This window comes from Corticium candelabrum, chromosome 22, assembly GCF_963422355.1.
Source record: "Corticium candelabrum chromosome 22, ooCorCand1.1, whole genome shotgun sequence".
Lineage (NCBI taxonomy): Eukaryota > Metazoa > Porifera > Homoscleromorpha > Homosclerophorida > Plakinidae > Corticium > Corticium candelabrum.
Window position 1 is genome coordinate 577,345 of NC_085106.1, and position 24,276 is coordinate 601,620.

At 42.4% G+C, this 24,276-nt stretch overlaps 2 protein-coding genes across 2 annotated transcripts; one reads left to right on the plus strand and one right to left on the minus strand.

The window, feature by feature from the left end:
• Positions 1 to 464: 464 nt before the first annotated feature.
• On the plus strand, positions 465 to 18,589 carry LOC134197804 (dynein axonemal heavy chain 6-like). The gene is given in 25 exon segments (XM_062667152.1): positions 465 to 593; positions 1,236 to 1,585; positions 1,587 to 1,684; positions 1,967 to 1,994; positions 1,996 to 2,076; positions 2,134 to 2,254; positions 2,526 to 5,518; positions 6,522 to 6,749; positions 6,808 to 6,918; positions 7,444 to 7,923; positions 8,080 to 8,163; positions 8,300 to 8,746; positions 9,862 to 10,370; positions 10,686 to 10,783; positions 10,967 to 11,130; positions 11,190 to 11,321; positions 11,565 to 11,644; positions 11,763 to 16,140; positions 16,201 to 16,287; positions 16,451 to 16,543; positions 16,601 to 16,693; positions 17,063 to 17,123; positions 17,183 to 17,457; positions 17,762 to 17,873; positions 17,937 to 18,589. Coding segments are annotated over 24 exon segments (11,127 nt in total). The 5' UTR covers positions 465 to 593; positions 1,236 to 1,315; the 3' UTR covers positions 18,041 to 18,589.
• LOC134197640 (uncharacterized) lies at positions 18,188 to 23,785 on the minus strand. Its single transcript, XM_062666984.1, has 5 exons — positions 23,206 to 23,785; positions 22,481 to 23,137; positions 21,760 to 22,413; positions 18,297 to 18,386; positions 18,188 to 18,231 (listed from the first exon to the last, which is right to left on the minus strand). The coding sequence occupies exons 1-5, from the start codon at positions 23,783 to 23,785 to the stop codon at positions 18,188 to 18,190; spliced, it is 2,025 nt and encodes a 674-aa protein (XP_062522968.1).
• Between the last annotated feature and the right edge of the window lie 491 nt (positions 23,786 to 24,276).

The window sequence follows — 24,276 nt, forward strand, 5'->3', positions numbered from 1 at the left end:
ACATACACATTGAACCGGCAGTGGATAGGCAGATGGACAAACTGCCAAACAGTTTACGGGAGGACAGACAAACAGACAGACAGACAGTATATATATATATATGTATTGACAGACAGACAGACAGACAGACAGACATATGGACAGACAGACAGAGAGACAGGAAGACATGCAGACAGACACATATGGACAGACAGACAGACAGACAGACAGACATGGACAGACAGACATATGGACAGACAGACAGATAGACAAACAAAGTTTTGTTTACATCCAATACAAGCCACAATTTTCTAGGTTGAAGGTGCGTTGGGCGAGCTTCGTTCTGATGTTTCTGAAATGGTCCACACAGCTTGTCGAAAAGTCCTCCTAGCGGCTGGGTTCACACCCGATGATTACTACACTGACAACGTGTCTCTGAATGGCATGAGTGAGGTAGATGTTGATGAGCACATGATGACTGTAGCTGATGGTGGAGATGTTGATGGCATGATGTATGAAATGGAGCAAGCTCAACTCATTCAGATGCAGCAAGAAAGCGACATGAACTACACACAACAGGCGAACAAGAGATCGTATTGCAAGCGACTTACAAGGTGCCACGTTGACAGTCGTTGTTGTCAGTTGTTGTTTGTTTGTGGTGCCTGTTTGTCTGTCTATTTGTTGTTGTTTGTATGTTTATTTGTCAGTGTGTTTGTATTTATGTTTGTTTATCAATAATTCATTTACCTATTTGTTTGTTTGTTTGTCAGTTGGTTGGTGTGTCCGCATGTCTGCCTGTCTGTCTGTTTGTTTGTTTATTTGGTTGTTTGTTTGTTTGGTTGGTTGTTTGTTAGTTTGTTTGTCATTGGTGTGTCTGCATGTCTGTCTGTTTTTGTTTGTTTGTTTGTTTATTTGTTGGTTTGTTTGGTTGTTTGTTGGTTTGTTGGTTGGTTGTATGTCTGTCTGTCTGTTTATTTGTTTGTTTGTCTGTCTGTCTGTCTGTTTGTTTGTTTGTTTATTTGTTTGTCTGCTTGGATGTTGGTCAGTTTGTTTATCAGTCAGTGTGTGTGCCTGTCTGTTTGTCTGTCTGTCTGTCTGTCTGTCTGTCTGTCTGTCTGTCTGTCTGCATGTTTGTCTGTCTGTCTACATGTCTACATGTCTGTCTCTGTCTGTCTGTCAGAGTCTACATGTCTATTTGTCAGTCTCCACACATTTGAAGCAATCCCAAAGTCACTCCCTCTGCTTTTGTTCTTTAGCTTTATCCGTCTCGCTGACTACATCATAGTGAGTATGAGACACCAACTGACAAGAAACACAGTCGCCCAGCCTTCTTCATATGTTTGAAAATCAACTTGAGGTTCCAGTCTCCATAACTCCAGTAGTCAGCCAAAGTGATCTGGACAAGCTTGATGACCCGCTAGTGACAAACAGCAGGAGTGTGAGTCCTACTAAAGATGTGAAGGTAGAAGGTCGGGAGTCGCGTTTAAGTGCCCATGAGTCGCGTCTGAGCATCCATGGAGAGACGCCGGACGTTCCTCCTCCTTTGTTTGTTACGCAGTTGCTTTTGAAGACGAATCAGTTGCTGTTCTGTCCAAATGTGGATGAAGTTTGTTTGTGCTATGGAGAACGTGATACGGTCAGTGGAAGGGACTGTGAAAAGTGTAGACAACTTGGTGAAGGATGATGCTTTTAATGCTTTTACAAGGTATGCACACATGTACACACACACACACACACACACACACACACACACACACGCATGCACACACACACACAGCACACTACCACACACACACACACACACACGCACACAGCACACACACACACATGCACACACACACACACATGTACACACACACACACACACACACACACACACACACACACACACACACACACAACACACACACACACACACACACACACACAAGCACACACTCACAACATGCACACACACACACACACAAAATTCTGTGGTGTGTGACAGTCCCATCATAAACAACAAAGTTGAGGAGAAAGACATGTGGTGATGGTCCTAGTCTTGAGAGTGTGTTTGATCAAGATATGCATTATCAAGGACTTATAGGAGATGTCAAGGTTTAATTCATGCCATTTGCATCATCTCATTGTGCTCTAACGACTCTTGTTTATTAGAACTCAATTTTGAAGGCTTTCAAGACTGCACAACGATATGCAGACACGTACATTCCTTTCCAGAAATTTTACATTGAGAATGAGGCCACAGATCTGAAAGCATTGTGTACAGATGATCAAGGTGCTGCACTTTGTTTTAATCAGCACAGTTGCATTACATAATAAATAGAGGTTAAGTAACCTAAATATTTTATTATGTTTAGCTAGTGATCATCTTAGTTTAGATGTCTCGTTTCAAAACATGTTTATTAGTGCAGCAGGCACATGCTGCAGTTTTTTATAACTAATAATGGCTTACAAGTATTTGTACTTGGTGGTTGTGATGTGATTGCAATAAAATTAGTTAACATGTGTGATTCTAACCAGCTGATGTTTATTCTGTTGTGTTGTAGAGGTGGAGTTTTTTCAGCGATCTCTGGCTCGTTACAGTCAACAGAAGACGCTTGCGACGAGTATTAGAAAGGAGAAATCAGTTGGTTTGCTGCTTATTGATACAAATAAACTGAAAGAAGCTGTTGTTCCATCACCACAGCGTTGCCTCGATGCTATTCATGAATTTCTTCCCATTTTGGTCAAGAGTCGCATGGACAAACTTATTGCATTTGCTCAAGATGCTTCTGCTCGTTTGGAATCAAGGCCATCTGCTACACTTGAGTATGTCGGCTTTCTTACGTTTCTCAATCAAGTTCAGGACAAAATTGAAAGTATTGATGTTGAGGTGAATGTTGTTAAAGACTTGTATGATTTGGTGGAAGAGTATAGTGTGCCTGTACCACCTGAAGACTCTGCCACATATCGCACTCTAGTGCCATCAGTCAGCAGTGTACGCAACTCTGTAGATAAAGCTGTTGGAGAATGGGATGCAAGTGTTGACAAGTTCTGCTCTCATCTTGATAAAGACATCGCAATGCTCAACAAGGAGGTAAAGGCAGTGAAGGAAGAAGGCCAACATGCATGGATTCTTGATCCTCAAAGTGAACATGAGAAAGTGACTAAATATGTAGAAGAACTTTTAGGAAGGCTCGATGCATTGCAAGAGAAAGCGTTCACATATAAATCATACCAGAAAAATTTCAAGGTAGAAGTAACACGATTTGATGCGTTAGAAGAGACTCACGCTGAAGTGAAGATGAAACAAACTCTTTGGAAGTCACTGAGTGAATGGGATGTACTAAACGAGGAATGGCATAATGTGCCATTTGATGAACTAAATTCTGATGCATTAGGAAACGCGGTCACAAAATATGTGAAGATGGTTTACCAGTTGGACAAGGGGCTACCACCAAATGGTGTCGTTCCTATCCTAAAAGCTAAAGTCGAGTCGATGCGAGACAAAGCTCCAGTCATTGCAGACATGAGGAATCCTGCTTTGAAGCCTCGTCATTGGGACCAAATTGAGACGATCGTTGGCAAGAAACTGATCACCGATGATCCACTGACTCTCACCAAACTGACTGAATTAGGAGTATTCGAGCATGGAGAGCAACTACAGGAGGTTTCTGGTCAGGCATCGAGTGAAGCATCGCTTGAAGCTTTGCTAAAGAAAGTGGAAGAAGCGTGGAAAAACGTGGAGTACGTAGTGCTACCTCATCGTGATTCAAAAGACGTGTTTATATTGGGTGGGACGGATGAGATCCAAGTCTTACTTGATGACAGTCATGTGAACATCTCAACGATTGCCGGATCACGACACGTCGGTCCGATCAAACCGAAAGTAGACGAATGGGCAAAGCAGTTGTCGATATTTTCAGACACGCTCGACGACTGGCTCACATGCCAACGTAACTGGTTGTATTTAGAGAGCATTTTTAGTGCACCCGACATCCAACGGCAACTACCAGAAGAAGCGAAAATGTTCTCACAAGTTGATAAGTCGTGGAAAGAGATCATGCGTCGCGTCAACAAATACCCCAATGCTCTACGAGCCACCACACACCCTGGACTACTGGAGCAGTTTAGAACAAACAACCAGCTGCTCGACAAGATACAAAAATGCCTTGAAGATTACCTCGAGTCCAAACGTCTTCTTTTCTCACGATTTTACTTTCTCTCCAACGACGAGCTACTGGAAATCCTTTCGCAGACTAGAAATCCACTGGCAGTGCAGCCACACCTTCGCAAATGCTTTGACGCAATCCAGAAGCTCGACTTTGGTACAACTCCTTCACAAGATGGCGGCCAAACATACACCAACGATATTCTTGGATTGTTGTCACCAGAAGGAGAGCGAGTACCTCTACAGAAGATGGTCAAGGCGAGAGGCAATGTGGAGACATGGCTTGGACACGTCGAGGAGAGCATGATGACGTCGCTTAGGAAACTAACAAAGGCATCGATTGGCGACTTCGAGAGTCGTCCGCGTCACGAGTGGGTGACATGCCACGCAAGTCAAGTGATTCTAACCGTCGCTCAGATTATGTGGTGTCGCGATCTCACCGAGTGTTTCACCTTGGAGGACGATGTCCTCGGCGAAGTGAAAGGTGCGGAGGAACGCTGCTTTCAGAATCTCAACAAACTGGCTGGTCTCGTGCGCGGCGAGCTACCCAAGCTAACACGTAGCATCATCACAGCTCTTATCACGCTAGACGTACACGCGAGAGACATTGTCACTAACATGGTACAGAACGAAGTCATCAGCATCAACGATTTTGAATGGCAAAAGAACCTTCGCTACTACTGGGACCAGGACATTGATAACTGCATTGTCCTCATGTCAAACTCACGGTACATCTATGGGTACGAGTATCTCGGCGCATGCCCTCGTCTCGTCATCACACCCTTAACAGATCGATGCTACCTATGCCTAATGGGTGCTCTACAGCTAGACTTGGGAGGAGCACCAGCCGGACCAGCAGGAACAGGAAAAACGGAGACGGTCAAAGACTTAGCAAAGGCTCTAGCAAAACAATGTGTTGTGTTCAACTGCTCTGAGGGTCTCGATTTCAAGATGATGGGACGGTTCTTTTCAGGGTTGGCACAGTCGGGCGCTTGGTGTTGCTTCGACGAGTTCAACCGGATCGATATCGAGGTGCTGTCGGTTATCGCTCAGCAGTTGCTCACGATTCGAAACGCGAAAGCGGCGAGAGCGGCTAAGTTTATGTTCGAGGGACGCGAAATCAAGTTGATTTCATCGTGTGCTGCGTTCATCACGATGAATCCGGGATACGCTGGTCGTACGGAGTTACCTGATAATTTGAAGGCGCTTTTCAGGCCGTTTGCGATGATGGTTCCCGACTATGGGCTCATCGCCGAGGTCATTCTCTACTCGGAGGGATTCGAGTCGTCGAAGAATCTGGCACAGAAAATGGTGCAGATGTACAAGCTGTGCAGCGAGCAGCTCTCGCAGCAAGATCACTATGACTTTGGAATGCGAGCCGTCAAATCTGTAAGTTAGAAACTCCATTGCAGGGCTGCCACTCCCACATATTTTTACATGTAGTGTACGTATTAAAATGTAGCACTTCTCAGCCACTACGAAATACATAGGATGTCGTATGCAGATTCTCTAGTGCAATATTTTGCTGGACTTGGAGATAGGAAATGTGCTAAACTTTGTGGCTGGCAGCATTCTGTTGAGTTGATTTATGGGTGGATATCGTACTTGATTATTACCCCACACCACCCCAATGATTGGCCAGAGTCAAGGTCAAGTATGAGATGGGGTCTTGCTCTAAAGTTGACACCTGAAGTTGTTAATTGGTGGAAACGATTGATTTAGTAACCTAAACAGCATGTTGCTACACTAGTAGAGCTTTAAACCACCACCACTACCTGAGTATAGAAACCTAATCTTCTATACGTATCTGAGTGATTAGAACCCTCAACATATGGTCGACAGGCATGCACAAGTTGAAGAAAGTCAGCATTTCTACAGGTGCAAATCTAACAAACATTCACTGTGGAAAGCACCAATTAGCACTAATTACAGGACTAAAAGGTGTGAAAATTTTAAAACCTTGGACAAAGTAGGTGGGGGCTAACTTGAGCCCTGAGGTAATAATCAAGTGAGTATGGTACTATAGTATAGGACCCTGCATGTTGTATGCATAAGCATTGTCCAGTATCTTCTAAAATATTATCAGAAATGTGTTAATGTCACCACGGTGACTGAACAAACTTTGATAAACTGACGTTATTCCTTATCTTTAGACGACACATGATATCACATCATCGTCATGTAGTTTCTATTGAGTTAAGTTAACTGTGATCAAGTAGGTTTGCAAGATACGAAAAGTAGGCGTGGGTTTTGTCAAGAGTGGGCGTGGGCGTGGTCATTGTAGGCACAGGCAGTTTACGTATTTTTTTCTAGAAAAAGTGTGGCAGCCCTGCCATTGAAACGATGCCATGTACATGTGTATGTTTCTTAACTTTCTATTATGTCACTCTAGGTGCTTGTTATGGCCGGCTCTCTCAAGAGAGAGAACCCCACCGTGCATGAAGACATCGTGTTGATTCGAGCATTACGAGACAGCAATCTTCCCAAATTCTTAGCCGATGACGCACTCCTCTTTCAGGCCATACTCTCCGATCTCTTCCCTGGTGTTGAGATCCCGTCCCATGACTATGGAAAGCTACAGCAAGCTATTGAAGATGCAATTATCAAGAAGGATCTTCAAGTAGAACGACACTGAACTGTTGGAGTTTACGTCGTGATTTTAATTGTGATTTTTGTAGCCGATTCCGACTCTTGTTAAGAAAATCATTCAATTGTATGAGACGATGCAAGTGAGGCATGGCCTCATGTTGGTTGGTCCAACAGGAGGTGGAAAGACTACGAGCTATCAAGTGAGTATCACTTGCTCAACAATTGAACAGACACTCTGCACACTGCTAAGAGTGTGTATCATTTGTTGTGAAATTGATTGCAATAAATAATTAATTATTAATATAATTTATTAATTATTGTTGATTTGTTGTGTTTTGTTGTGTGTATTATTTGTTGTGAAATTGATTGCAATAAATAAATAAATTTATTAATTTTATGTCATTAGTTATGTTTGGTTGTGTGTATCATTTGTTGTGAAATTGCAATATATTAATTAATGTATTAATTAATTTTGTGTCATTAAATTATTGTTGATTTGTTGTGTTTTGTTGTGTGTATTATTTGTTGTGAAATTGATAGCAATAAATTAATTAATTTATTTATTTCAAAATATATATTTTTAAATTTTGTACTTTTTATATATAACATAATAATTATAGTAAATAATAATATATTGATAAAATAAATTATAAATAATTAATAATTATATTAACTATAGATTATGTGTTTAGCTGTATAATTGATTTCTTGGTGTTTCTGATCAGGTCCTACAGGCTGCGCTAACCGATCTCCACAGTCAGGGTATCAAGTACGAGTTCTATCAGCCTGTCCACACGTACGTCCTCAACCCCAAGGCCGTCTCAATGGGCGAACTATACGGCGAAGTAAACAAACTGACTCTCGAGTGGAACGACGGACTAATGGCCATGACAGTCAGACAGACAGTGAAAGACACGACAGACGATCACAAGTGGATCGTATGTGATGGCCCTGTTGATGCTTTATGGATTGAGAACATGAACACGGTGCTAGACGACAACAAAATGCTTTGTCTGGCGAACAGCGAGAGAATCAAGTTGAATAGCACGATTCACATGCTGTTTGAGGTGCAGGACTTGCTTGTTGCATCGCCGGCTACTGTCAGTCGGTGTGGCATGGTGTATGTTGATCCGCACGACTTGGGATGGAAACCGTATGTGCAGACGTGGCTGCAAACGAATGCGACGTTTAGGAATGAAACAAAGGTAGTGTGATGTGTGTGCTTGTGTGTGTGTGTGTGTGTGCACGCGCGCGCGTGTGTGTGTCACTATGTGTGTGTGGGGGGGTCACTATGTGTGTGTGTGTGTGTGTGTGTGTGTGTGCATGTGTTGGCTGTAAGTGATGTTCTTGGTTGATTTTAGGAATATCTTTTGCAACTGTTTGACACATATGTCGATGCCGGTCTGACTTTCATCCGCAAGAAAACCAATCAGACTATACCCCAGGTACAAACAGTACAACTGCAGACCTCACTATTTATCTAACATCACCTTTTTTCCTTCTTCCTGATTGCTTGTTTCCCATTACTGTACTGTAATGTTTATTGTCTGTGTGTACACATAATCATCATTTTTGTTGCAGGTTGATCTTGCCAGGATCGTAACAGTATGTGATCTGATTGAGGCTCTGTTGACTGGCTCGGGAGGACCAAACTTGAAAGAAGACGTAGCTAAGCTCCATCCTCTCATTGCCACTACGTTTCTATTTGGTTATGTGTGGGGATTGGGTGGTAACCTTATTGAGTCATGCTTTGATCCATTTGACTCATTCATTCGTGAAACATTCAGTGATAATCAAGACATCAAGATCCCAGGAAGTGGTGACATGTACAGTTACTATGTTGACTTTGAAACTCGGAAGCTGGAGAGTTGGGAGAAGATTATTCCGTCATTTGTTTACGATCCTGACGTTCCCTATTTTGATTTGCTTGTGCCAACTATTGACACCGTTCGCTTTGGATTTCTGTTGGAACGATTGGTGAAGATCAATAAGTCGGTCTTGTTCACAGGAACTACAGGAGTAGGAAAGGTGAGATGTGGGTATTGAATTATTGAGCAGCATTTTATGTATGCTGGGTTGCTTTCAATGCATTAGACTATTGTATTGGAGGGATGCATCTCACAATACACTAGATTATTGTTTCAGTGAGAGGTTCTCCGTTGGCATGATCAAATTTCAGCACAGTTCTTTGATTCCAACATATATTTAAACAGCAAGGTGCTGCCGACATTTTGGCTGTTGTACTACAGCCATCTTCAGGGCAAATATTCAAATACTAGTAAATACAATGGAGTAGTTGTGATGTCATAAATACAAGTAACCAATAGTTGACCAGAACTATCTACACTAAGATGTACAATTATGATGAAAGTTGGACTATTGTCTGTTCGCCATAAGCGTGAACTCGGAAGTGAGTAATGAAGTAGAGGTCACGCCAGGTGTGCACATTAGAGCACTAAGAGCTGCCCCAGTTGGACCATGTTATACCAATTATCTTAAATGGTTCCAGTTGCTGATCCGTTGGTCTTACAAGATAATTGGATAATAGCCATTGCTCCACCCGTTTGTGTTTGATATGCACAAGTACTATCCTTCCGTTTTGTTTGTAGAAAGGGCTTAGATAATTTGATAAACAGAAATGCCAGACCTAGCGGTTTCTAACGATACCGAGATCATCGCGAAAGTTCACTAAACAGCAGAGATATTGATGGTTTTCAAAGTTCACGCTTATGGTGAACAGACAGTAGTGATATGTTGTTGTAGTCTTCATGAGGCTTGCCCAACATTTTGATAGTTCCATTCCCTTGTCCCTATTGATAAGTAGATGTTGTTGGTTAAGTTGAATGTGTAATGCCTCTTTCATCCTAAGTTGTAATGTAGTAGATGCATGCGTTAGAATACGTGTACCATCCCAATCCATATTACATGTTTGATTTGACCATGTGTGTTCGGCGACTGCTGATTTCTCATTTCTGTTCTGAGAACTGTGCTGAAACACGATTATTGTATTGGAAGGATGCATCTCACAATACACTAGACTATTGTATTGGAGGGATGCATCTCACAATACATTACTAGACTATGAGGGACACATCTTCCAAAATGTGCATGTCACTCTCTATTAATTCATGTTTCACAATTAGTCTGTCATCGCCAAAGCCCAACTGAACAAAATGATTGATCAAGACTTCATTCCTATTGCTGTGAACTTCTCTGCCCAAACAAACAGCAAACGAACTCAAGCCATCATCGAATCAAACCTCGAGAAAAGAAGAAAGAACATCCTTGGTGCTCCAAAAGACAAAAAGGTCGTCCTCTTCATCGATGACCTCAACATGCCCAAGTTAGACACATACGGCTCTCAACCACCTATTGAACTACTTCGTCAATTTCAAGACTTCCGTGGCTTTTATGATCGTGAGAAGTTGTTTTGGAAGGAGATACAAGACGTTGTGATTTGTGCAGCTTGTGCTCCTCCGGGTGGTGGTAGAAATCAGGTCACTCCTCGGCTTTTCCGACATTTCTCGATGTTTAGTTTACCATCACCGGCTGAGCACAGTCTGCGAATGATATTTGAAGCCATCATGAAGGGATTTCTTAACGATTTCCCACTACCAGTCAAGCAGTGTGCAGAAGGCATAGTCTCTGCTAGGTAAGCACTGTTGCCTAGCTTTTGTTTGGTATTTGTATGTCTGGCTGTGTGTGTGTGTGTGTGTGTGTGTGTGTGTGTGTGTGTGTGTGTGTGTGTGTGTGTGTGTGTCTGTCTGTCTGTCTGTTTGTGTGTCTGTATGTCTGTGTGTGTCTGTCTGTTTGTCTGTCTGTCTGTGAGTGTGTATGTGTGTCTGTCTGTCTGTCTGTCTGTCTCTGTCTGTCTGTCTTTCTGTCTCTCTCGTTCTGTCTGTCTGTCTGTCTATTTGTTTCTTTAGAATTACTTTCTTACAAGTTTGATTATGTCACTGTCTTACAGTGTTGAGATCTATGGCCGGATGAGCACAGACTTGCTACCGACGCCAGCAAAGTCTCATTATGTGTTCAATCTCCGAGACTTGTCCAAGTGCATTCAAGGTTAGTTTTGTTTTCATTGTGTGTATTCATTGATCGTTGATGTGTAGTTATATTTGAGAGGTTCACACAGTGACACACACACACACACACACACACACACACACACACACACACACACACACAGTGACACATTCGTCGTTCATTGTGGGACAGTTAGAAGTTACGTTAGCGTTTCTCATTTAGGCGTTCTGCAAGCTGATTCTGGTGTTATTCGGGAGCAGTCACACATCTTTCGACTCTTCTGTCATGAAGCCCAGCGCACGTTCCACGATCGTCTCATTGACAAGACGGACAAAATGTATTTCTATGGCATTCTTGCAGAAATGGCATCCAAATATTTTGGCCAGGTTTGCACAAATGGCTGATTCTCTCTTTGTTTGTTGTCATTTGTCTTCTTGCTCTACAGGAGGTGCAACCAGACACATTTGAGACACATCCAATTGTGTTTGGTGACTTTATGAAGATGGGAGCTCCGAAATATGATCGAGTGTATGAAGAGCTTGTAGACTACAAGAAGCTACAAACGATTCTTGGAGAGGTGAGCTGCTTTCGAAGACATTTTACTCTAACTGAACACTTCAGGAGATCAAACGGAGCAGGAATACTAAAGAGACACGTGCGCGTGCACACACACACACACAACAACAACAACAACAAACAGGACATTGAAGTAGACAGACAGACAGAATGAGATTTAGGGCCTTTGATTGATTGTATATGACCAGCAGCTTCACAGTGGTGGAAGAAGATGGTTGGGTTTGACTTGTTGTTGATTTTTCAGTATTTGGATGACTTCAATCTTGGCTCAGCTAAAGAGATGAAGCTTGTGTTCTTTCTCGATGCTGTTCAACACGTCACAAGGTATACACACTCAGATGGTTAAACAAGTGTGTGTGTGTGTGTGTGTGTGTGTGTGTGTGTGTGTGTGTGTGTGTGTGTGTGTGTGTGTGTGTGTAGTATTTCATTATTTCTGTGGTAGGATTGCTCGCATGATTCGTCAGCCTCGTGGTAATGCTCTCCTTGTTGGCGTTGGTGGAACTGGAAAGCAAAGTCTCACACGTTTAGCATCACACATGTGTGGCTACAAATGTTTCCAAATAGAACTGATGCGAGGCTACGATTATTCTGCCTTCCATGAGGACTTGAAAAAACTATACACCATGGCTGGTGTTGAGCAGTTAGACACAGTCTTTCTCTTCACTGACACTCAAATTGTAGTGGAGGAATTCCTCGAAGACATCAACAATATGTTGAACTCGGGTGAAGTTCCTAATCTATTTGAACCCGATGAATACGAGCAGATCTTGACAGCAATTCGTCCAGCAGCTAAGGATGCAGGGATTGCAGAGCAGGACAGGGATGGTATATTCAACTATTTTATTAGCCGTGTACGAGATCAGCTGCACATTGTGCTGTGCATGAGTCCGGTCGGTGATACTTTCCGTGCTCGTTGCAGAATGTTTCCTTCACTTGTTAACTGCTGTACAATTGATTGGTTTACTGAGTGGCCTCGTGAGGCTTTGCTGTCTGTTGCTCAGTCTTTCTTTGAGCCGGTAGAATTGGTAGCTGATGATCTGAAGGGTCGAGTTGCTGAAATGTGTGTGGAGATACACACCAGTGTCAGTTCTATGGCGGATCGTTTCTATGCAGAACTAAGACGACGCTACTATACAACACCAACAAGTTACCTCGAGTTGATCAACTTATATTTAGACATGTTGGGAGACAAGAGACGTCAGTTAGAGAACGCACGAGATCGAATTTCAAACGGCTTGAAGAAACTCTATGAAACGAATGATTTGGTAGCAACCATGGAAGTCGAACTGACAGATCTTCAACCAAAATTAGTGCAAAAATCAGCAGATGTTGAGAAACTGATGGAAAGATTAGCAACTGATCAAAAGAAAGCAGACAAAGTGAGAGAAGTTGTATTGAAGGATGAAGCTGTTGCTCAAGAGAAGACAACAGAGACAGAAGCAATTGCTGCTGATGCTCAGAGAGATTTAGACGAGGCTTTACCTGCACTGGAGGAGGCAATGAAGGCACTGGATGCACTAGACAAAAACGACATCTCAGAAGTTCGTGTGTTTACGAAACCACCAGAACTCGTGTTGACAGTCATGGAGTCAATCTGCATTCTTTTTAATGTTCGTCCTGACTGGGCAAATTCTAAGCAACTGCTTGGAGACACGGCATTCCTCAAGAAACTGATGGAATACGACAAAAACAACATCCCGGAATCAACACTGAAGAAGCTGAAAAAGTACATTGACAATCCTAAGTTTACTGTTGAAATAGTGGAGAAGACTTCGAGGGCTTGTAGATCAATGTGCATGTGGGTTCGAGCAATGGATACATATGCTCGTGTCTTCAAACAAGTTGCACCAAAACGAGAGAGACTGAAGGTAGCGCAGGTAGACTTGGATGCTGTCAAGGCTCAGCTTGCTGAGAAACAGAAGGCACTGGCTGATGTTGAAGCGAAGATTGCTGAGTTGAAAGATTCATTTGACCAAACCGTGAATGAGAAAGAGACATTGACTCGAGACATTGAACAAACAAGGTCACGACTCACTCGAGCATCTAAACTAACGACTGCTCTTTCATCTGAACAGGAACGATGGCAGATTTCAGTGACTGAAATGAACAACGATATTAACAATGTAGTTGGTAACGTGTTTGTAGCTGCTGCTTGTGTTGCTTATTACGGACCATTCACCAGCCGTTATCGAAGTGAATTGGTGTCCCACTGGGTGGAACAATGCCAAGAGCTGGAGATTCCAGTTTCAGAAGACTTTGTACTAGTCAATACGCTTGCTGATCCGTATGAAATTCGACAATGGAATGCTGATGGTTTACCACGAGATGCTCTCTCTATAGAAAATGCAGTCTTGGTGAAGAGAGGGAAACGCTGGCCACTCATGATCGACCCTCAGGAGCAAGCAAATCGATGGATACGCTCGATGGAGATGAAGAATGGCTTGAAGATTATCAAACTGACAGATCCAAATTACTTACGAACTCTTGAAAATGCCATTCGCATTGGAATGCCTGTTTTATTGGAAGATGTCGAAGAAACACTTGACCCATCGCTTGAGCCGATTCTACTGAGGCAAACATTCATGCAAGGTGGACGTCTGCTCATCCATCTTGGTGACAGTGACATTGATTATGACAAGAACTTTCGATTCTATATGACAACGAAGATGGCAAATCCTCATTACTTGCCTGAAGTTTGCATTAAAGTGACGATCATCAATTTCACTGTCACAAGATCAGGGTTGGAAGATCAGCTGCTTAGTGATGTTGTTAGGCTTGAAAGGCCAGATCTTGAGGAGCAGAGAACGCAATTGATTGTGAGAATTAATGCTGATAAAATGGAGTTGAAGAAAGCAGAAGACAAGATCCTCAAACTGCTTTACAACTCACAAGGCAACATCCTGGATGATGAAGTTCTTATTGAAACTCTTAATAATTCAAAGACAAAATCAGCGGAAATCAGCGTTAGACTGAAAGAAGCAGAAGAAACTGAAGCAAGAATCTCAGCAGCAAGAGAAAAATATCTCCCAGTGGCCACTCGTGGGTCTGTCATGTACTTTGTGGTTGCCAACTTGGCAGAAGTTGATCCAATGTACCAGTACTCACTCAAATATTTTAAACAATTATTCAATCAATGTATTGAAACAAGTGAGAAGTCACACGACTTAGAAAAACGGCTTCAAATTCTTCTTGACATGACAACTTCCAATTCCTACACAAATGTATCCAGAGGCCTTTTTGAGAGGCACAAGCTCGTCTTCTCATTCATGTTGTGTGGAGACATCATGAGACAGGAAGGCAGTATTACAGATACGGAATGGAATTTCTTTCTGAGAGGTGCTGCAGCCGTAGACAAGGAACAGCCACCCAAACCAGACGTTTCGTGGCTTACTCAGTCAGCATGGAAGACTTGCTGTACTCTAGAGGATAATGTCCCTGCCTTTAAAGGCCTTTGTGCTGATATCTTGAAGACCCCAGTATTCTGCCTATTGGGAGAGTTGGAGGTACGTGTCAACCCTCCAGCTGATCAATATAATGACTATGGACCAGAGCCACCAGTACCAGCACCACCAAGTGAAAACAATCAACAAGATGATGACCAACAGGTCAGTGGCCATTGGGACAAGCGACTGACAATGTTTCAAAAGATGATTATGATCAAGTTATTCCGCGAGGAAAAGGTCATATTTGCAGCTGTTGACTTTGTTTCAAGTAATCTCGGTCGACAGTTTGTTGAGAGCCCGTCTGTTGACTTACAAGTTCTATTTGAAGACATGTCACCAACCACACCACTCGTGTTCGTCCTCTCAACTGGTTCTGACCCAATGAGTGCGTTTCTTCGGTTTGCCAAAGAAAAGGGTTATGGCGAACGCTTTCATGCCATCTCTCTTGGTCAAGGACAAGGGCCAGTTGCGGAGAAGATGATAGCAACAGCAACCAAGAGCGGAGACTGGGTATTCCTCCAGAACTGCCATCTGGCTGCATCCTGGATGATTGCAATGGAGAACATAGTCAAAGGCTTCAGTGCACCCGATCAGGACATTCACACAGACTTCCGTCTCTTCCTCAGTTCAATGCCAGCAAAAGCATTTCCTGTCAGCGTTCTTCAAAACTCTGTCAAGGTTACCAACGAGCCACCAAAGGGTCTTCGAGCCAACATTCGTAGAGCTTTTAATGAAATGACACAACCGTACTTTGAGGATCACATCATGGGTAACACATGGCGCCAACTGATCTTTGGTATCTGCTTTTTTCACGCCATCATTCAAGAACGCAAGAAATTCGGTCCTTTAGGATGGAACATAAAATACGAATTCAACGACTCGGACCGCGAGTGCGCACTTAACAACTTGGAAATGTTTCTGGCAGACGGTGAAATACCGTGGGACACGTTGGTGTTTATCACCGGTGAGATCACATACGGTGGACGAGTGACAGACTCATGGGATCAGAGATGCCTACGAACGATTCTCAGCCGGTTCTTCTCACCCGAAACCCTCAAAGACGATTACCAGTTTTCAGAGTCTGGAGTTTACTTTTGCCCCAACAGCAGCAGCCTGAAAACGTACCGAGAATACATTGACCAACTGCCACTGAACGATGACCCGGAGATCTTTGGCATGCACAACAATGCAAACATCACATTCCAAATGCAAGAGACAAATGCTCTCACATTGACTATCCTCGACGTTCAGCCGAGACTCGCCAGCAGCGGAGGTGGAATGACGAGTGATGATATTGTTTACGAATTGGGGCAGAGTGTTCTCGACAAGCTGCCAGAATCACTAAACATCGATGAAGCAGATGAGAGCATGTTCAAGGTTCATTGTTGTGTCACACATCGTTCATTCCATTATTAACCATACATACTCTCATTGCAGCCTGATGCGAAGGGTCGTGTGAATTCTCTCACGACTGTGTTACGTCAAGAAGTCGATCGATTCAACAAACTGCTCGCTGTCATTAAAGTAAGTCAAACTGACCATCGTCTCAACGTCCACACTTTCAGTAGGCAATACAAATAGATAAACAAATTGCATTGAAATATCAGACGGACTTTGAAATGTAACTGTTTATGTGTTTCATGATGTTACGTATAAAGCAACTTTTGCTATCGATTTGTGTGTGTAGGAATCAATGAGGAATATCCAGAAGGCAATCAAAGGTCTTGTTGTTATGTCTGAGGAGTTAGAAAAGGTTTACACAAGTTTCCTCAATAACCAGGTGAACGAGCTGCTCGTTGTCATTCGTTGTGTGTTTGAATTGTTGTGTGTCTGTCAGGTTCCTCAGCTGTGGGCGAGTGCTGCTTATCCATCGTTGAAGCCATTGGCATCGTGGATCAAAGACTTGGTGCTCAGAATACATTTTATTGATGTAAGTGATGCTGGAAATAAAACTTGCTTAGTCAGTCGGCTCTCTGAACCACATGCCAAGGATTTGACTTGTAGATGGTGTGAAGGGAGGATGAGCATACACGCACACGTACACACACACACACACACACACACACACGCGCATGCACACACGCATGCACACATACACACACACACACACACACACACACACACACACACACACACATGGACACACACACACACACACACACACACACACACACACACACACACACACACACACACACACCAATCTGTACATCCACGGCTTCAGTGCATATTCTTTCTTCAAATCTGTACGTTCATTACCGACACAACTAAGATTTTTTGTCTCACAATTGACTTGCAGCATTGGATCAAACACGGCCAGCCGAAATCATTCTGGATATCAGGATTTTTCTTTCCTCAAGGTTACCTCCCTTTCTCTGCTTCATTCAAGTCGTGTTGTTTCCATGCCATTTTACTGCAGGATTCCTGACCGGTTCTCTTCAAAATCATGCCCGGAAGTACAACCTTCCAATCGATGATTTGAGTTTCCATTTTGAGGTACTCAGCGACTACCGCGACCAGCAAGACTTCTATAATGAATCACAAGGGCAGAAGAAAGGACAGAGCTTGGAAATGGACGAGAAAATTGTACAGAGAGAAGATGGTGTGATTGTTCATGGTTTGTTCTTTGATTGTGGACGATGGGATGATGAGAAAATGGTTGTTAGTGAGTCACTGTCCGAAGAGATGAACTCGGTATGTTGTAATGTTGTAACAAAATTAATGGAATTTGTTGTGTGTGTGTGTGTGTGTGTGTTTGTGTCTGTCCATGTGTTTGTGTGTCTGTCCATGTGTTTGTGTGTGTGTGGTGTGTGTGTGTGTGTATGTGTGTGTGTGTGTGTGTGTGTGTGTGTGTGTGTGTGTCCCAGTGTGTGTCCATGTGTGTGTGTGTGTGTGTGTGTGTGTGTGTGTGTCCATGTGTGTGTGTGTGTGTGTGTGTGTGTGTGCATGTGCGTGTGCATGCATGCATTTGTTCACACACTCACACATGTCATCTTAGCCTCTACCGTGCATGCACATGGAGCCACGTCAGCACTACACGCCTTCACCAAGCAACTACCGATGCCCAATGTACAAGACAGCAGCTCGTGCAGGCCAACTATCCACCACAGGTACACACAAAACGGTCATCCACCATCCACACAAACAATAAATACATTGAATCTTATTCTCAGGTCACTCAACAAACTTCGTCGTTGCTGTCAGTCTACCGTCCGTTCGGCCATCAAACTACTGGATATCTATGGGTACAGCACTTTTATGCCAGTTATCAGAATAGAGCGACTAATATGCTTACTGACTAGCACAAATACTAATATTTTTAGTCACCTTGCAAAATGATGCATTTAGTATATTAATAACTTCAATATCCAGGAACTGGAATATCCAGGAATTTGTAAACCTACTATATCAAGTTTTCTGTTTACTAAGTTTCAACAATTTTCATAACAAGACTCACTATTTCCATAACTAGGTAAGCAGCAGAACTTTTCATGTGAGCTATTCTCTACAATTTGGGCAGTGAAATATCTTACCATGTTTGTTGTAAGCAACACACTTAAAAGTGATACCATTCTTGGCAATTATCACATTGTACCATTTGCTGTCCAAAACACTCAGTTTGCCTGCATATACAATATACATGAAATCGAACTACGGAGGGTTTACACTTTCTGACAGATGCTGTCTTGCCAAAATACCTTGGAAAGGAGTTATTTTTTCTTTATATAAACAAAACAATAGGTGCTCCCTCATCTCTGCTTGGATGTAGTTTATATTTTGTGGGTCAACTCCAGCTGCAATGTCAAACGCAAAAGCTACTGCAAAAAGGCCACAGTCGCTTGGTCCTTTTTGGTGTTGGACTGCTTCAATGGAGGCTTTCAGTTCTGTCTGATCGGTTTGATATATTGAAGCAATCTGTTGCTTCAGTTGCCCTGACAGTTTATATCGAACTAAACTATCATATATATGAACATTTCCCTCCTCATCACTTGATGCTGTTAGCCAGTGATTGTGGACATGGTGTATCTGAATAGAATTGTGAGTGGCAACTTCGAATTGCAGTCGTTGCGATAACAGCGTGTTTTAAAAGCCTTTTTTCCCTGAAAACTGTTGCTTCAGCAACTGCTGTGCTGCATTGATGATGGTATCATCAAGCCATTCACCATATCTTTTTAGAATATTCAAATTGCACTGCAGCTTTGGCTGTGGTTACTGTTCTCTCTTCTTCTCCTGTCGTTGTTGCTGCTGTTGTTGTTGTTGTGTCTGACATTGTTGTTGTTGTTGTTGTTGTTGTTGTGCCTGTTGTTGTAGTAGTAGTTGCTGTTGTGTCTGTTGTTGTTGTTGTAGTTGTTGTTGTTGTGTCTGTTGTTGTAGTTGTGTTTGTTGTTGTTGTTGTTGTTGCTGTTGTAGTTATTGTTGTGTCTGTTGTTGTTGTGTCTGTTGTTGTTGCATCTGTTGTTGTTGCATCTGTTGTTGTTGTTGCTGTGGCTGTTGTAGTTGTTGTTCTTGTTGTTGATGTTGTTGTTGTTCACCAAATGACTAATGAACATAGCACGACTATTTACGGTTACTGTAGAGTGTACAATATTAATTAATTAATCTAGAGTTAGTATAAATTAATTAAGTAGTTAAATTTAAAATTTAAAATGGTCTGAACTATTACCATAAATGTAAACACTACTTGCAGTATCATTTCTTACATTTCTTTTTGACACCAATGCAACTTCATGCAATTAGCTAATGATCTCAGTTAGCGTGTCAATTATAATTAAGTCTACATATTTAGTGTTTTAACTTACCAGCTACTGGCATAATTATGAGCTACAGTTATTTTGTGCGTAATGCCAAAAATTTGTGATAAATATTCATTTACCTGCAATGATATTCCACACCATTTAGACAGTGACTGAGCGACTCACACACACACACACACACACACACGACTTGCAATAAGACTAAATTTGTTATTTGCCAACCTCGTTTACAAATTCTCTGCCTTGGTCTGTCAATATTTTCTTCGGAACACCATGCCTTTGAGAAAAAGTAACACACATGTACGGTCAACAAACACAAATTGTTCATAATTACTAACATAAATAAATAAGCTAACACTATTAACACCATGCATCCAAATGCATGCAATGTATGCATAACAATAAATATAGCAATTGATTATGGTTGTTGGACAGGTCATAACTTATTATGAAACAGTACCTGAAAATGTTAATGTATTTTAATTATAATGCTTTACTGCACTTACCTGTAAAATATCTGACATAACCTGTTCGATACAGCAACTGCGCGCAGATTTATCTTGTAGTGGAAATGCTTCCACCCATTTCGTGAAATAGTCTGTTGCTGTTAGTATGTACTGATATCCAGTTGCTGTCATTGGAAACTTTCCCATGAGATCAACTCCAATGAATTCCCAAGGTCCTTTTAACTTTGATTGGATGGTATGTTGGTGCTACAGTTTTAATTGTCTCCATACACTGGCACTTGTCGCATTTTCTAATCTACAAATGACGTAAGCAAACTAATGAATCAGCCAGTGGTTATAGATAATATTACCGTATTACCCCGCATTTTTCTGCATGCCGGTATATGCGAGTTTTACCAAAACTTACGTGAGGCAGTTCTGGTAACTAAACCGGCATTCCGGTATAGGGTGGGGTATAGGCCAGTATAAGCTAGTGGTCCTACAGACACAGAAGAAAATGAAGTACAGGATGAAGAAGCAGAGGATATGGAAGAAGTTGGTAGCTGAACATTACTATTTAGTGTTGTAAGTTAATTGTACCGTTAGATAAAGAAGCAGAGGACATGTAGGAAGAACTTGAAGACTAAAATTTACGTTTTAGTGTTGCAGTTTTGTTCTCTTATCTTCTAGTTAGTCTCTTTGTGAATGACCCATGCACACCTGGAGAAGCAGTCGTTTGACCCCGCATTTTGCTGCATGCCAGCACACTGGTCAACTTCGGCTGGTCAACTTCGGCATATACCGGCATGCAGCAAAATGCGGGGTAATACGGTATTTGTGTGTCATGCCCAACCAGATCAGTCTGCATGGTTTGTAAAATCTACAATAAGCACCAGAAGCAAACCTGCTTCAGAGGTCTGTTTGTTTACCTGTCAATCTGTCTGTCTGTCTTGTCTGTTTGTCTGCCTGTCTGTCTGTCTGTCTGTCAATACATATATTTTCAAACATTGAACTATTATACACCATCTAAGCAAAGCAACTAAATATTACCCAAGCCGATAGGGCTTGGTTCTACCTTCAACTATTTATGTTTATGTTGCTGTCTCTTGAAACAATCTTCTTTATTTTTCTGTCAATCACTCTAGCATTTGATCATTGCAGACACACAGAAAACACAGATCTCCAGTATGACTTGAAGGTTGATGCATTTGGCTTTCCGTCTTCGTCTCTTGATAGCTGTGACAGTTTCTTCAAATAGTCTTCAGCTTTCTCTCCCCAACAGCCAAAATGTTCGAAGACTATAGGCACAAATGTTGGTAGAAAACCTCCAGGCAAGAGCTCCTGGTCGTACTTTTTGATCTTCAGATTTTCTCTTCTGGTTGCCGCTGCTGTCTGAGTTGTAGCTGATAAACCTTCTATTTCATTGCTCCAGGGATGCGCTAGAGCAATATCCAATTCAAGATCCATCCCCGATGCCGAATTGAATACGACTATGTCTGATCTGTCTTCAGAATTGACATACCTTCCTCTGGGTTCTTTTACGTGATGTAATTGCAGTTGACTCAAACAGTCTGACCATGCTGAAACCATGTTGTTATGGCTGATTACTGGGCCGCCCCCAGTCTTACATGTTATTAGGTGGTATCCATCTGAGTCTAATTCTTTCCCACAGTCACACTGACCAGAAGCCAAAGGCATTTGGCAGCCCAGTCTCATCAAGGATGCCAAGCGGAAATCGCACGGAGATAAGGCATGCCATGATGATGATGGTACTGTCAGGAGCCACGCTCCTGCACCTTTGCCTTGCAAGGACTTCATTCGAGATTGGTCTCTAGTCGAAGATGAATTCTGAATAAAACCATTTGACAGAGATTTCATGTAATCCTCAGTCAGCTTGTGTTGTAGTTGCTTCCTGTCGTTGATAACTTCTACGAGAGTTTTGTTTTGAGACAAAACATTGCACAAATCTCTGCTGATGGAACTATTTGAATGATGTGAATTCTGAACTTCATCAAGCAATCTCTGAGCATCAGGAATTCGTTTTGCTATTGTATGCAGGGTTGAGACCCAACTAGACAGAAATGCAAATTGTGCTGTAGATGTTAAAGCTGTGAGACCAAATCCTCCATGTCGTATTGGTAAAGTTGCTTGAAGCCACTGCCTGTCTGTTAGATTGCCTCTACCCAAGAGATTGGTGAACGTTGATCTTGTCAGTGTGTCATGGATGGCCGCAGCAGACTCCAAAAGTCTAGGTGGAACAATTCGTGATAGGAAGTTCATCCGAGTAACATGACAGTGTCTCAGCAAGAGCATGCCACACTGGGGGTCTTGCAGCTGCAACAGCTTACCACACAAATTAGATCCTGATTGTGCAACATCAGAGCAAGATTCGATGATGTACGATGAGCTTCCTATAGGTGTGCCCAGAATTCTACATCCTTGACTTGTGGCTGGTATGGAAGTTGACTCAGGGATGGTGCACGTTAAGCAACGGTGATGAGGAACAATATATCTCACACTTCTTCTCCTCAATCATGAGATTAATGTCGCTGAAGGCAGATCTCAGCCTTTCAATGACATGAAATACTCGATCAGGGCTGCCAAGGAGATAAACGTCATCCAGGTAAGCCAGAATTGTTACTTCTTTGTGGTGAGACTGTAGATCTTCCAAAATGGGTTGCATTGCAATTGAGAACAAAGCAGAACCAAGTGGGTCTTCCTGGTGCACACCTTCGTGAGAGCTGAGAATAACCGGATGAGATATCTGAAGATAGATTAGTGGATTGATGTCAGAGTACACTAGTGCAGTGTGATTGTGAATATCAGGAAACGTAGTAAGCACTTGGTTCAGCAAATGAGACCGGCTTACTGAATTAAATGCATTCTTCACATCAGTTTTAAGTAGAATCCAGTCTTCATGTTTTTCCATAAGAAGCTGCACCTGCTGCACCAATAGCTCTGCACCTCCTTCAACTGAAACACCATGTTGTAAGGGTGTGAAATAGTCTGCAAATTCCTTCCGCTTTTGAAAACAAATAGCTCTAGCAGTGACTCTTCTCCATGTTTCCCCAATTGCTATTGGCCGAACATCCCCGTTTGCCTTTGGTAAAGCAATTAATCTAGATGATGAGAGAAGTGACCGGATCGATATTGGCAGAGATCCTGATGCTATAGCTGCACACACAGCATGCAAATGATCAGAAGTAATGAGGCTGTTTGAAAGAGCCTGGATGTCCTCATACCTCCATCCAGAAGGCCCAGCACTAGAACCTCTAGGAAGTCGTTTGACCACGTTAAACAAATTGACTGCATCAAGATTAATGGCCTCTGTAGTTGTGTTCGAGCCCACCTCATGATCAATCTCAGTGCTAACACTTCATGCAGGATGTTTAAATTGCCTGCTAGCTTTTTTGCTGTTTCTTCTGATGCTGGTGCAAGACCAGAACTCATCAACACCTTTGCAGCTCTAGCTATTTCTCCACATTTGACCAACCGTAGTGCTGCTTTTTCAACCCCCTTACTAGTTGGTTCCTTTGAGGGTTGACGTTCCTGATGACTTGATGGAAAATCAATGTTACATAGTAACTCCTCCCACTGGTAAGCAAAGAATCTCCTGTAAGTTTCTTTAATGTTACCACCTTTCTTCTTGCCTCCTCTTGCCAGAGGGGAGAGTACCATCCGGGGAATGAGAAACACATAAGCATTTACACTGATTCTCTTCAGAGGAATCGCACAACAGCTTTGAAACATTGCTTTGACTCCACTGCGGATGGATTGCACTGACCTAACAGGGGGCATGCCAAGTATGTCCTCCACCGACATCCTGCTGATGAATTCCCAGCCTACAATTTCTGTCTGTCTGTCTGTCTGTCTGTCATATATTCTGTCATATTGTATCTGCAATAGATGACAATCCGAATCCACCATTTCGAACAGCTAGGTTAGGTAGCCTGTAGCCACTTATACTCTCCAATGTCGTAGCACTTAATTACGTTTTCAAATGTGGATTTGATTGGCCGATCATGCAGAGTGGCAGCTGGCAAGAGATGACTAGGAAAGATTACCCTTGCCAGAGGGTTGATTCGTGATACATGACAATATCTCAAGAGTAACATCCCAAACTGGATCATTTAGAGACACAAGTTGGTCACAAAGAAACTGGCTCAATTTAGCAATTTTCATACATGCTTCTCTAACTGTCTGTCTGTCTGTCTGTCTGTCTGTATGTATGTATGTATGTATGTATGTATGTATGTATGGATGTATGTATGTATGTATGTGGCTCAATTGGTTAGAGTGTGCAGTTGGAGACT

Bases quoted from the DNA above. Each gene is read 5' to 3' on its own strand.
- LOC134197640 (XM_062666984.1), bottom strand. From the start codon at position 23,785: ATGTCGGTGGAGGACATACTTGGCATGCCCCCTGTTAGGTCAGTGCAA. The intron at 23,138-23,205 runs GTATGAGGACAT...CTGTGTGTGCAG, and splicing joins GCTGGGCCTTCTGGATGGAG to CTATAGCATCAGGATCTCTG. The intron at 22,414-22,480 runs GTGAGATATATT...CTTCCATACCAG, and splicing joins CATGATTGAGGAGAAGAAGT to CCACAAGTCAAGGATGTAGA.